This window comes from Cibotium barometz, chromosome 54 (assembly GCF_041138505.1).
Source record: "Cibotium barometz isolate CiBa-2024 chromosome 54, ASM4113850v1, whole genome shotgun sequence".
NCBI lineage: Eukaryota > Viridiplantae > Streptophyta > Polypodiopsida > Cyatheales > Cibotiaceae > Cibotium > Cibotium barometz.
The window spans coordinates 1,451,120-1,463,028 of NC_141099.1; the positions used below are offsets into that span (position 1 = coordinate 1,451,120).

General features: G+C 38.1%; 1 protein-coding gene across 2 annotated transcripts; it reads right to left on the reverse strand.

Annotated features, from left to right (window-relative positions):
* Positions 1-96: 96 nt before the first annotated feature.
* LOC147607768 (cholesterol 22-monohydroxylase CYP90B52-like) lies at positions 97-3,745 on the reverse strand. Of its 2 annotated transcripts, XM_086789927.1 has the most exons (10): positions 3,348-3,366; positions 2,739-3,011; positions 2,134-2,458; positions 1,888-2,040; positions 1,529-1,765; positions 1,305-1,391; positions 1,062-1,140; positions 846-952; positions 543-664; positions 97-434 (listed from the first exon to the last, which is right to left on the reverse strand). In XM_086789927.1, exons 2-10 carry the CDS (start codon positions 2,972-2,974, stop codon positions 341-343), a joined length of 1,440 nt encoding a protein of 479 aa, XP_086646053.1. In that variant the 5' UTR covers positions 2,975-3,011; positions 3,348-3,366; the 3' UTR covers positions 97-340. The 2 variants fall into 2 exon arrangements, with proteins under 2 accessions (XP_086646053.1, XP_086646054.1); XM_086789928.1 differs by having other exon boundaries at positions 2,134-2,347; positions 2,739-3,745.
* Positions 3,746-11,909: the final 8,164 nt, after the last annotated feature.

Consider the following 11,909-nt stretch of genomic DNA (forward strand, 5'->3'; position numbering starts at 1 on the left):
TACATATATATATATTCTTTCTTTTTAAGCGAACGAGGGGGAGACGAGTGGCCATAAAAAGGACATGCGCAATTCGACAGAACACAGTATCGAATATTCTATAAATTAAGTGTGTTCTTTCTTCATTTTATTAGTGTACTAAGTACTTCATTCATTCCCCAGAAAGGGCATCATCGGTTTACAAGTGTTCCATTCCGTTTAAGCTTTACCAAAAGCTTGAGCCGCTAGTTAGACAGCTCTTAACGAAGAAAACAATTCAGGTGGTGTAAGTTTCAATCGATTTTATATATCGGGCGGCAGCGGCAGCGCCAGCGCCAGCGATGATCTTTGGGACACTCCATCAAAATCTGAATTTGCTGACTTTAATCGGGAGTCCTTTCTCAAACTCTACAAAGGGGAAAGCCAGGGCATGGTCGGGCTCGGCGAGCTTCCAGCTGCAATATATATATATATATATATAAATTGTAACAAAGGTTACGTGTGAGGTGACTGAAAAGACGCCAAATAGCAATGCAAGCGATTCGAAGGGAGCTCTCTCTTACTTATATTCTAGAACTAAATGATGAATAAAGATAGCCATTTCCAACTTTGCAAGGTCTGCTCCGGCACATAACCTGCTGCCTCCTCCGAATGGAGTGAAGTACAAATTCTTCTCATAATAGTCCTGCGATTCGGTGAATCCGTACCGGCCGCCGCAGAAGAGATCATGTAGCAAACAAACGCCGTAACTCAGTCGATGTGCAAAGCCAGTTAACTAGGTCGGTTTTTTTTTTCTTTTTAGGGGGGGGGGGGGGGGGGATTATAAGCGCGACGTGGTATATATATATCAGAAGAATATTATTTACCTGCCACCTCCAAGGGTCGAAATTGAGAGGATTTTTGTACACAGCCGGATCCAAATGTACAGCACAGAAAACCGGTAGGACCTTCCATCCCTTGGGTATGATAAAATCTGCGCCCAGGCAAAGACTGGATCGATCATTATCATCTCCTACATTAATTTAAAATTAAACGCTGTCACAAATTATAAGCGCCGGAAAATTTCGTCTCTAATTAATTACCTTTGAAGCACACATCTTGCAAGGCTTTGCGGTGAACGAAGCGCACGACATTTCCCAATCGTAGCGTCTCGTTTATAACCTGCCACCACCCCTATTGCAATTAGATGTGCCAAAGTATAATAATATACTGCTCATGAGACTTAGATCATGTGAAGCAAGAAATCGTTGCGAATATATATATTCACGTGGAAGTGACTACCAGGCCTGCTCGATCATCTGCTTGATATATGAACATCCACTTACGCAATGTGTGAAGCTCATCTTCTTATAATCGTCCCAAGACAACCTGTCTTCCGAAATCCTAGCTGCGCGGATACTCTCGTGCTCAGCCTGCAGGCGGGTCGAACAACTAGATTACTTGAATATTAAAGGCTTCATTTAAAACTTTACTTGTGAGGTACGTAAAGATTGCATTAAATCCAAGGAGCTAGACGTTTAACTAATTAATAGTAGTTATATACACTCACTCGCAATTCCTCGATGACTTTCGGAGCCTCTGCAAGGAATTTGAATGCAAGTGTTAATGCCACTGACGAAGTTTCATGTCCCGCGAAAAGCATGTTTAGTACAAGATCCAGCACTTGCTCTGTTGATAAGCTTCCTGACCTTGTCACTACACCTAATAGATCATTATACACATTATCTGGTTGCTGCATCCGTTTGTTCAACGTTCTCCTCAATGTGTGTAGAATTTTGGCTCTGGACTGAGGAAGTCATCCAAGTTACTAGGTGAGAGAGAGAGAACATTCTCTAATTTAACTTGAATTAGATATTAAGAACCATAACGCCCATCCTTAATTGAACGAATTACAACACGTAGACGCACCTGCATGGCTTTGTGGTACGCTGTCCCAGGAATGTTCAAGGGAGGAGCAATTACCCCCTTCATGAAGGTGTAATAATCTCTCATCAGTTCTAAAGTTTGTGCTTCTCCAGGATTGAAGCTTACGATTTGCCTTGCCATGAGGTTAAAGGCAAACTGCAAAGATCAAATCATACATTATCAGTACTGAGCACCAGCCGTCGATCAGCGGCGATTCAGGTGTGTACAGTACTGTTGGAGGATATATACCTTCTTAGCCTCCTCCTGCGCAGAGAGCACGCAGTCCTCTTCCCAAGATCGTAACGTAAGAAGCACATGACGCTCAATATCCTCCAAGAAGTAGTCCTTGAGTTTATGAACGCTCATAAAATTAAGAGCGATGGATCGCATTCTTTTGTGTGCCTCTCCCACAAGGACAAGCATGGACCATTTGCCCAAGATACCGCTTATTGTGCTTGGGTAGCTGCACTGGAACAATTTGTTCTCGTTAAGTAGTATGAACTTGTTGAGGTCTGGATCGGCTGAAATAATTGTGGGTTGCCCGAATAAGCAAGACTTGAACACATTGCCGTAACTGCGAGATCAATGAGTAGAGAAAAAGGTAGAAACGCTCAGCCAGAAAAAAATGGAAAGATGACTAATTAGCACGGCGCACCGGCCGCCATCGATCAGCACAGGCTAAGCTGTACGTTCTCCTCTTGGCCGAGGTTGAATCTATATTAGGGATATATACAGCTTGTTTGCAGATTAAGGAGAATTACAACTGTAACAATATATCATGACGAGCACGTGGAGTGTGGGCACACAAATTAAAGATGAATTATAGGTAATTCTTGCAGGGAGCTGCTGCTTACCGTTTGCTGTGCTTCTCCATGAATTTCCCTCGTGAAGTTGCGGAATGGGGTTCCAGAAACTCTATTGTTTCCCCAAGAAGCGGCCAGCCCATCGACCCTGGCGGCAATCCTTTGGACCGCCTGGCCACCCACGACCACTCCGATGCATCCCGGGAAATGAGCAGCAGCAGCAGCACCACCACCACCACCACCACCACGGCAGCTCCCCCACCACAGGACACCACAAACAGCCACATTTACTCCGTCACTTCTCTCCCCCCCGGCCGCCTCCCCCTAAAAAAATAATAATAATAATAATAAATAAGTAAAAATGTGATAGCAGCTAATTCACTTTTAAAGTTGTGGGCCGAATTAAACCATCCCCATTCAACAACGACGACTCAAGATCATCATCATCAGATTCAGATCATCAATAACTACTAGTGGGCTTAGCTTTCGTGACCACGTTGTGAAGAAAGCTAACCACGGTTTGTAAAATAGCTAAACCCTGAATGAAGGATATTTTGGGGCGGAATCGAAGAAATCTCCACTCACTCTCTGCTCTCTCTCTCTCTCTCTCTCTCTCTCTCTCTCTCTTAGGAAATTAAAAGCGAAAGCCAGTGGACGCACTGCTGTAGAGTGTAGACTTAATTCTGATTAAGCCGGCCCGCAGAGTGCCTAATAGGGAGGGGCAATTAGGTGTAGCTGCAGTGGCTGAAATTGAGGGAAGGACTTTCAAGTGTACCGACAAGCATGCCAGCCGCCGCCAAAGATACCCATCCCTGCACCATTATGCCAATCGCGCACTCATGGCATGTCGCTTAAAGCTAAATTAGTTGCTTTCCTGTTTGTTCCTCTGCCTAATTTGGCATTGAGTGGCTAGAAAATCGATGCTGTGGAATCTCTCTCTTCTTCTTTAACACGCTTGTATTTCAAAAAAAATCACCTTAAACTTGCGGCCGTGCGGAAAGTTAGTGTGGGTTCTTTCAACTTCTCTCTCTCTCTCTCTCTCTCTCTCCAATGTCGTCGCGTTCAGCTCTCGTATCCATCGGGATTCTGAGAACACGTTGGCCGACGTAGATGAGGGAGCTACCATTGGACCGGGTGTCAATTATTTAACAGTTATAACTTATACTCCAATTTTAATTTAAATCCACTGGTTTGGTTTATTCGAGAATCTTCTGATTTTAAAGTATCTATCAATCGATCCTTTGTTTGGTCCCTGGAATGTGAAACCTGATCGGACCTATCCACGCGTAGTCCAAAATTTGGCACTTCCAACGCTTTCAATATGCCAACATTCCGACTCCGGAGGAGCACAGAGAATGAACATGCAGAGTTCGTTGTTGAAAGGCGTCGGATGTCTGTTGATAATGATGCAGCCATTGAATTTCAACAGCGGTGACCCCGTTCTACCCCCCCCCAAAAAAACTATATATATATATATATATGTATTACAATGGACTCAAAAGTTTCTCAATTTTACCTCTTCAATTTCAACAATATTCATTTTAGTTCTAATTTTTTCAAGAATATGCACTTGTAAAATTTTGAAGTCCCAAGTTTTGTCATTTGTTGAGAAAAATGTTTTGTTCCATAAAAGAAAAGCCTTAGGCCATGATCCATTTTGAAAATGGTATTGCACACTCTCCATAAGAAAAATCCCCATTATTAAGTGCAATAAGAAGTTTTCGGAATTGTGTTGTTACACTTCCACTTCTCCCTCCCCCAGGCTTTAAATTTGGCACCCATACGGGAGCCTTTCACAATTTCAAGTGCCAAATGGCACCTCCGTTTTCTGGTAAAAGTGCCAATGTGGCACTTTGAAAAAACAAGGGAAGTGCCCAATGGCACCTAGCCTTAGGGGTCTAAGTGACCACGGGTATATATCCTATATAATATATATAATATAGTAAATATATATAATATAGTACACAATACATAATAAATATGGAAAGGCCAAATATTATACACAAGCTGGAGCAGGACTAATATGAAAAGGCCAACATAATATACATAGGGCAGAAAGAATTAAGCTACGATCGAGGCTCTCTAATACGCTGTGTGTTGAGGTATGTTTCAGGTACGAGGCGGGCCGCCCGCTCTACCTGGGCCCCTTCCCAGTTCGACCCCGTCCTACCTCACTGGGGGGAGACTATGGGTGGGATCGACGTCAGCTACTCAATGTCAATACACTTGAGGCTTTAATGAGGCTCTCACTTCTTGGTCATGGAATTGATAGCATTGATTGGGCAGCAGTTTATGAAGCTTGGGAGCTTGTGAAAGCAAGAAGAATGATTGAATTATGATGCTTTTGATTGGAATAACTTGAAAGTCTTCAATAATTTATGATGCCTTTAAAATTCTCTTGCTATAATGTATTTTGTGTGCTGAGAAGACGTCTTTTGAATTGTGAAAGCTTAATGCACTTACAAAACTAATATGTTTTCATTACTCAAAGTAAAGTGGTTTGTTATTAAAAGGGGCACTCAAAATTTTAGCCAAAGGTGACATTTTGACACCCATGGTTGATGGCAAAACTGCCACTAGATTTTCTATGGCACCTAGACTTAGGTGCCAAATTTAAAGCCTGCCCTCCCCTAACTCCAAAGAGGAATGATAAATGCAATAAGAAGTTTCTGAACTCTAACTGAGAGGAAAGATAAATGCAATAAGGAGTTTTTGAAGGAGATCATTGAAATTAAATGGCAAGATCATTAAGATGAATGTTTTGAATTTGGCATGCACCCTACCTTCTTTGTGGGAATTCTTGCATATTGTAAGGCCATCACAATGTAGTAAGAAGTTTTTCAAGGAGATCATTGAAATTGAATTGCAAGATCATTAAGATGAAATGTTTTGAATTTGGCATGCACCCTACCTTCTTTGTGGGAATTCTTGCATATTGTAAGGCCATCACAATGTAGTAAGAAGTTTTTCAAGGAGATCATTGAAATTGAATTGCAAGATCATTAAGATGAAATGTTTATCTTAATGAATCTTGCCATGCATCTCGACCTTCATTGTGGGAATTCTCACATATTGTAAGGTCATCACAATACTGGCCCATTTACTAAGCTTACCATGTGGATCCAACTAGCTTTGGACACCAGGCTCGCAAACTGATGCACAATTTTTGTATGATTGGTTAACCATTAATAAGGACAACAATAGCCAAAATCCTAGTGCACAGGAACATGCTCAAGTTTTCTTGTGAAAAATATGGTACTCTTAGTACTTTGAGGTAAATTTTAATATCATGATTGTCAACTAAAGAAGTAATCTTTCTATAACATATTATAGAACACTTCCCTTAACTAACACCTTGAGGTGTATTCAAATGATTCGAGCTAATGCTTTCCTTCATTCACGCTTTTTTTATATGTGGCATAGTGGAAAAGCCAACACACTAGCCACACATCACACATTTCAATGCTTACTTTTTAACATGCTTTTTTCTCTTTCTCAAACTAACAACTATTATACCTAATAATTGAAATTGGGTGGGATATGTGATAGCATATTGCAAAAGCCAACACACCAACCACACATCACACATTTTAATATTTACTCTTTAACGTGTGAACTTCTTTCTCTTCCTCAACAACTATTATACCTAAACCTAATTGAAATTAGGTGGAATATGTGAATGGATAAAACATATAGTTATTGGGGAAGCATTCTCTCACAATTCATCTACTCTTGAACCTAATAAGAAGCTACAAAAAATATCAAATTAATTTTCTATGGTTATCAAACTTGAGTATAAGATTTTTTATGTGCATTGTTCAAGCTAGACATGCAATAGTGTGTGCTCTAATGTCTACACACAAAGCACTCAATCTAAATTATGTATCATTGATGTTATTGTGTGAGGTGTTTTGACAATTTCACTTATAGATGAAAAAACAAAACAAGAATGTAAGTTTCTCAAATATTAAGAAAACACCTCAACATGGTTATTTGAGGGACCAAGCAATTGGGCCTTCTTCATAATAACATGAGTCTATATATATATGTGACTTTCACACTTTCAACATCTAAGGTAGTGATTCATAAGTGTAATGCCTCTAAGAATCAAAAAGAAAAAAGAGAGCCTATCATGCACACAAAAAAACCCAAAACATGCAAGGTACTTTATTTTTTGAGAGAGCATGGGAACTCAATTCAACTTCAAGAACTTAATCGTGCTTAATAAAATAGCATGGTTAGAACTTTCTTATATATACCTTGTATCATATCTAAAATATTATCATGCCAGTAATATGGACAATATACATCATTAACCCTTGTAAAATGCACTCTAGGGAAAAAGGTATTGAGAACTTCATACTAGAAATATTTCACACATAAGTAGGGGCTTAAGAAGTTGATTTACTCATTGGTATAGCATGGGGATAATAAAATGAATCATATACCCCCTAGTTTCATTTTGCTTTGTGTTTAATGAGGGAGTGACATTCTTGAATACTTGAATTTATTTAAATGTCATACATAGAAAGTGACTGCACTTGATGATATTGTATATTGGAAAAGTGGGGCAAGACTTATGGTCTTTATGTAAGTCACATTGGCCGTACTTTGCACACTCTCTTCCCACTTTTTATCTCACTATTGAAAAAAACATGGCAAGGGACCCAATAATGTTACATCTCGCATGTGTTAACATAAAGCTTTAACATGACTTGTTGTACTCCTCATCATTGCAATAATGTCCTTTTGCATTACTCATGTACAAATGCCAATAAGGCCTCAGATTATGAATCAACTTCTAGTGTTCCTTTACTTTCTCCTTTTTCTTTATTTTTCATTGAAAGGTGCATGAGGAATGAATTTTCACCATTTTCTTATTATATACTACTTTACATAATAATGAATAAAGGTGAAATTATTTACTTAAAAAATCCTTGGCATTACTACAAAGCATCATGATATTTGATTTTCACGTTTTTTATTCTTTTACCTCATAATGCAACTTGTGTAACTCCTCCCTTGTGTAACTCATAATGCAACTTGTGTAACTCCTCCCTTCTTTCTCTTTCACCAATGAAAAGACGCATAAAGCATGTGATAAGATGGAGAATCGAAAGTCCTTAAAGTTGTGCTAAATACATACATGAGTTGAATCAATATATTAATTAAAACAGCATGAATGTGCTAAAGTGAAAAAGAAGAAGAATTGTATAATATGACTTACTTTAAAGTTTAAAACTTGTCCTTTGAAAATGTAAACAAACTCATTTGATTCCACTACTATGTACAGTAACATAGCACAAGCTCCTTTATCATTTGAAAGCTACTGGATACTAATCTTTAAAATTTGTGCATTTTAAGTTGTAAAAGCATTTGAGATTCTTTCATACTAAAGGTTTAGACTTGGATTCCTTTTTATCTTGTTACCAATCAATAAGGAAGAGGCACAGTTGACACATTACAAAAAAAGTTTTTTGCTCAAAGTCAATCTTGAAGCAAATACTATGCTCGGATACGAATGCTTCAACACATTGATTCTAAATTTTGAAATGAATTAGGCTATCAAACAAACCAACTTTTTTGAATCACATATATTTAAAAAATGGTTGGATGTAAGCATGCTAAGTTGGCTTACTTTTAGTGCTCTATAGAACCACTCACCATGGTGCCTAAGAAAGCATATTTAATGTTATTTCAAAAATATTAAACTACTTTTTATGCTATTTAAAGTACATAGAGTCTTGAAAGAAAATATATTATTTTCTTTCATGCTAACTTTTTACTAAATAGCATGAAAAATCACAGTCTAGAACATCTCTTTCTGGCCCATCTTACCATGCTTATAGCAATTATGATAACATTTTATTTCGTGATATAAAAACATTAATAAAATACAAACTTAAAAAGTAATGTTGGGAGTCTAACATAAAACATTTATGTAGCCCATATATAAACAATCTTTTGTACACTCCACTTCACCATTTGATAGTATAATCTTTGTTGGCGTAAGTGGTAAAAGGCATGGTGAAGAATTATCTTCATGGTGTTTCCTCAAGGGCCATGTCCAATTTACATGGCTTTAAGTGTGTGTGTGTGTGTGTGTGTGTGTGTGTGTGTGTGCGCGCGCGCTGCATGTGTATATACATGGGCTCAACCATCATTTCTTAGAAGTGTGCGACATTCAATTCCTCCACAAAAAATGGATACATTGAGTCTCACAATGTCTTTGGACATATGTAAATCATGCCAATAAGGCACTATAATCCATCATTATTATCAATGTTCTATAAAAACTATGTCTCAAGACCCTCATAGAAGTTTTGAGATATTTGGGCACCTACTAATGTTGACTCCCCTGAGCTTGGGGCGATTTGACATGTATTATGTGTGGCCACATTGACGGTTCTCCTTGGGGGTTTGAGGGCATGCAACATACTTAGGTAGCTAGATGTCAGCACTACCCGATAACCTTGACTTCCTTGAGCTTGGAGTGATTTGACATGTGTTATGTGTCGCCATTAATGATTCCACAAGGGACTTTTGACATGTTCTTATATAGTAAAGATGTGTCTATCTAACAAGTTGGAGGAAATTTGCTAGATCAAAACACACTTTTTTACTCTCTAATCTAGAAAACATGATTTCCTATGTATTGATCTAGCAAATAAGTGTTCCTATGTAGTAAATGGCAATGTTTTATAGGAAATCGACTTTATATCTAGGAAAGAAGTGATCTCTATGTAGGAAAAGTGAATATCTATATAGAAAATCCATCTTACAACTAGTAAATAAGTCTCTCCTATATAGCAAGTAGTAGTTTCTATATAGCACTTGAAAGCTTCTATATTACTGGAAATAATCATATAGAAAACCCAGTAAGGAAGTGGTTCCTATATAGTAAATGAGAATATCTATATAGAAAAATTAGCTTTCATCTAGTAAAGTAGTAATCTCTATATAGCAAAAAAGAAATATAACATTTGATCATACCAGTCATTAGAAAGACGTTTCTCAATAAGAAAAAAAAAATTGAATCTGGTAACTGATCTTGAAAATGTTTAGCAGGTTCTCTTGATTTGATTTTGTTCATAAAATCAGCAATAGCATACTCCTTCCCTAGAGCATGAACCACAAAAACATCAAATTCTTGTAGCAACACCCATCTGGCTAGTCTATTGATTAGATTAGGTTTTCTATTTCGATGTCGAAACCACTTGAAAATCTCTCATGAAAACACTTCAAAATGAACCCCAAATGACGTGCAAGATGCCAAAGCATCTACATATCATAAACTACCATCATATCATGCCATGTAATCTCTATTATGGGAGGATGTGGTTTTACCATTTGATATGCATTATATGGGCTTTTATGACTCCAAAATGCACATCTTCCATTGTAGGAGTCATAAAAAAACCCATATAATGCATCTCAAATGGTCAAACCACATCCTCCCATAATAGACCTTGTTGTTGCACATAAGAAAGTGGTTTCCCTACATCCTTATCCATAAATAAATCCACTAAAGTGTGAACATATCTCTCATAGATAAATCACACCACTGGGGTCAAATGGAAATGTATCCTTTTGAAATGTTATGTCATCCACAATGTGGCCATTATTCCAACCACCGAGGTCAAATGAAAATGCATCACCCTCTTTTATGAAAGAGTGATCCTCATGTGACTCTTCAACTTGTGTTCCTTCATGAAAATCCTTAAACTCTTCAACTTCATGAGACGTCTCTTTGCACTTGAAGCATAAGTCTTTGCTTCTTCTTAACTCATCAATATTTGGGTCATCCATCCTTTGAGTCTTGTTGAAGGTTTGAGGAGACTTCTTGTTGAAAACTTATTCCCTATCTTTGCATTAAAACAAGCTTCACTCTTGGACTGTCCACCCCCATAAATGGCAGTCAATTATCTAGGAATGGAAGAGGGTGGTATAGGAATGGAAGAGGGTGTACCCTTATTAGAAGAAATAATGGGTGGCTTAGATGAGTCATTCATGAGTAAAGTGGGCTATGATTTTCTGTATTTGGGCTCATAAAGCTCCACCAACCTCATAGCCTCTTTAAGGGTAGGTGGTCTTTGAGCCGACACATCCGCCTTCATGGAAGAATCCAACCCATATATAAACTTCTTCATCTTCATTTTCTCATTAAGCCCTTCCACATACATGGTCTTTGAGCTGACACATCCACCTTGCTGGAAGAATCCAACCCATGTATAAACTTTTTCATCTTCATTTGCTTATTAAGCCTTTCCACATACATGGATAACTTCATAAAGCTTTTTATGTACTCCCTTTCTACCATGCTCTTAGAGGTTCAAAGCAATTCAAGACATATGCAAAGGAATGATGAGAATCCCATGATATGTAAGAATTTTTCCATAAACCCTCTTTTCTCCCAAAACCCCAATGCCCTTGCCCAAATTGATCAAGCAATGAATGATTGTATAGAGAAGATCAAGGGAGAAAGGATTGTAGATTGAAAACTCAAGAAATCCCACCACAATCCCTAATCTTGAAGGCAATTTTCAAAACCCTCTTTCTCTCAAGAAACCCTAAAATTGTAATCATTATTACAAATCAATGATATCAGAGGGTAGAGGAGAGATAGGAGAAGAGAACTAACACCTTGAATCTCAAAAAATTTAAGTGGAAACCCTAATCTTCAAGAAAACCCCCAAATCATTGAAGAGGACCAAGAAACCCTAAATCTTGATTGGAATCAAACATTGAACACATGTAAAGGTAGAGGAAGGTTGGGAGGGTCTCATTATGTAAGAATTTCATGAAACATATGATCCCAACCCTAATTTCCCAAGACAATTCAGAAATGCGAGAAAGTCAAAATTCCCATTAAATCCTCTATTCATGCAACAATTGATCACATATGTGGAAGTAGCCAAGCATGAAAAGGAAGATTAACAAAGAAATTTCTCCAAAATTTGATGAAGAACCCTGATTTTTCATGGAATCCCTAATATGCAAGAGAAGGAGAAATTGAAGCATAGGTGCAATTAGAAGCTAGCTTACACTTAGTACTTGCATTTCAAAGCTTAGTAGCCATCCAATTTGTGATTAAGAGCTCCATGTTCTCCAAAAATGCGTGCGGTCCACAAGTTCCTCATAGCCATGAAATCGCACAAAACGGCCACCATATAATGCAAAAGAATTGTTTAATAAGCTTAAAACCTTGCTAGCCATAGCTTA

Bases quoted from the DNA above. Each gene is read 5' to 3' on its own strand.
- LOC147607768 (XM_086789927.1), bottom strand. From the start codon at position 2,974: ATGTGGCTGTTTGTGGTGTCCTGTGGTGGGGGAGCTGCCGTGGTGGTG. The intron at 2,041-2,133 runs GTATATATCCTC...TGATCTTTGCAG, and splicing joins CGCAGGAGGAGGCTAAGAAG to TTTGCCTTTAACCTCATGGC. The intron at 1,141-1,304 runs GTAAGTGGATGT...GGGTGGTGGCAG, and splicing joins AGATGAGCTTCACACATTGC to GTTATAAACGAGACGCTACG.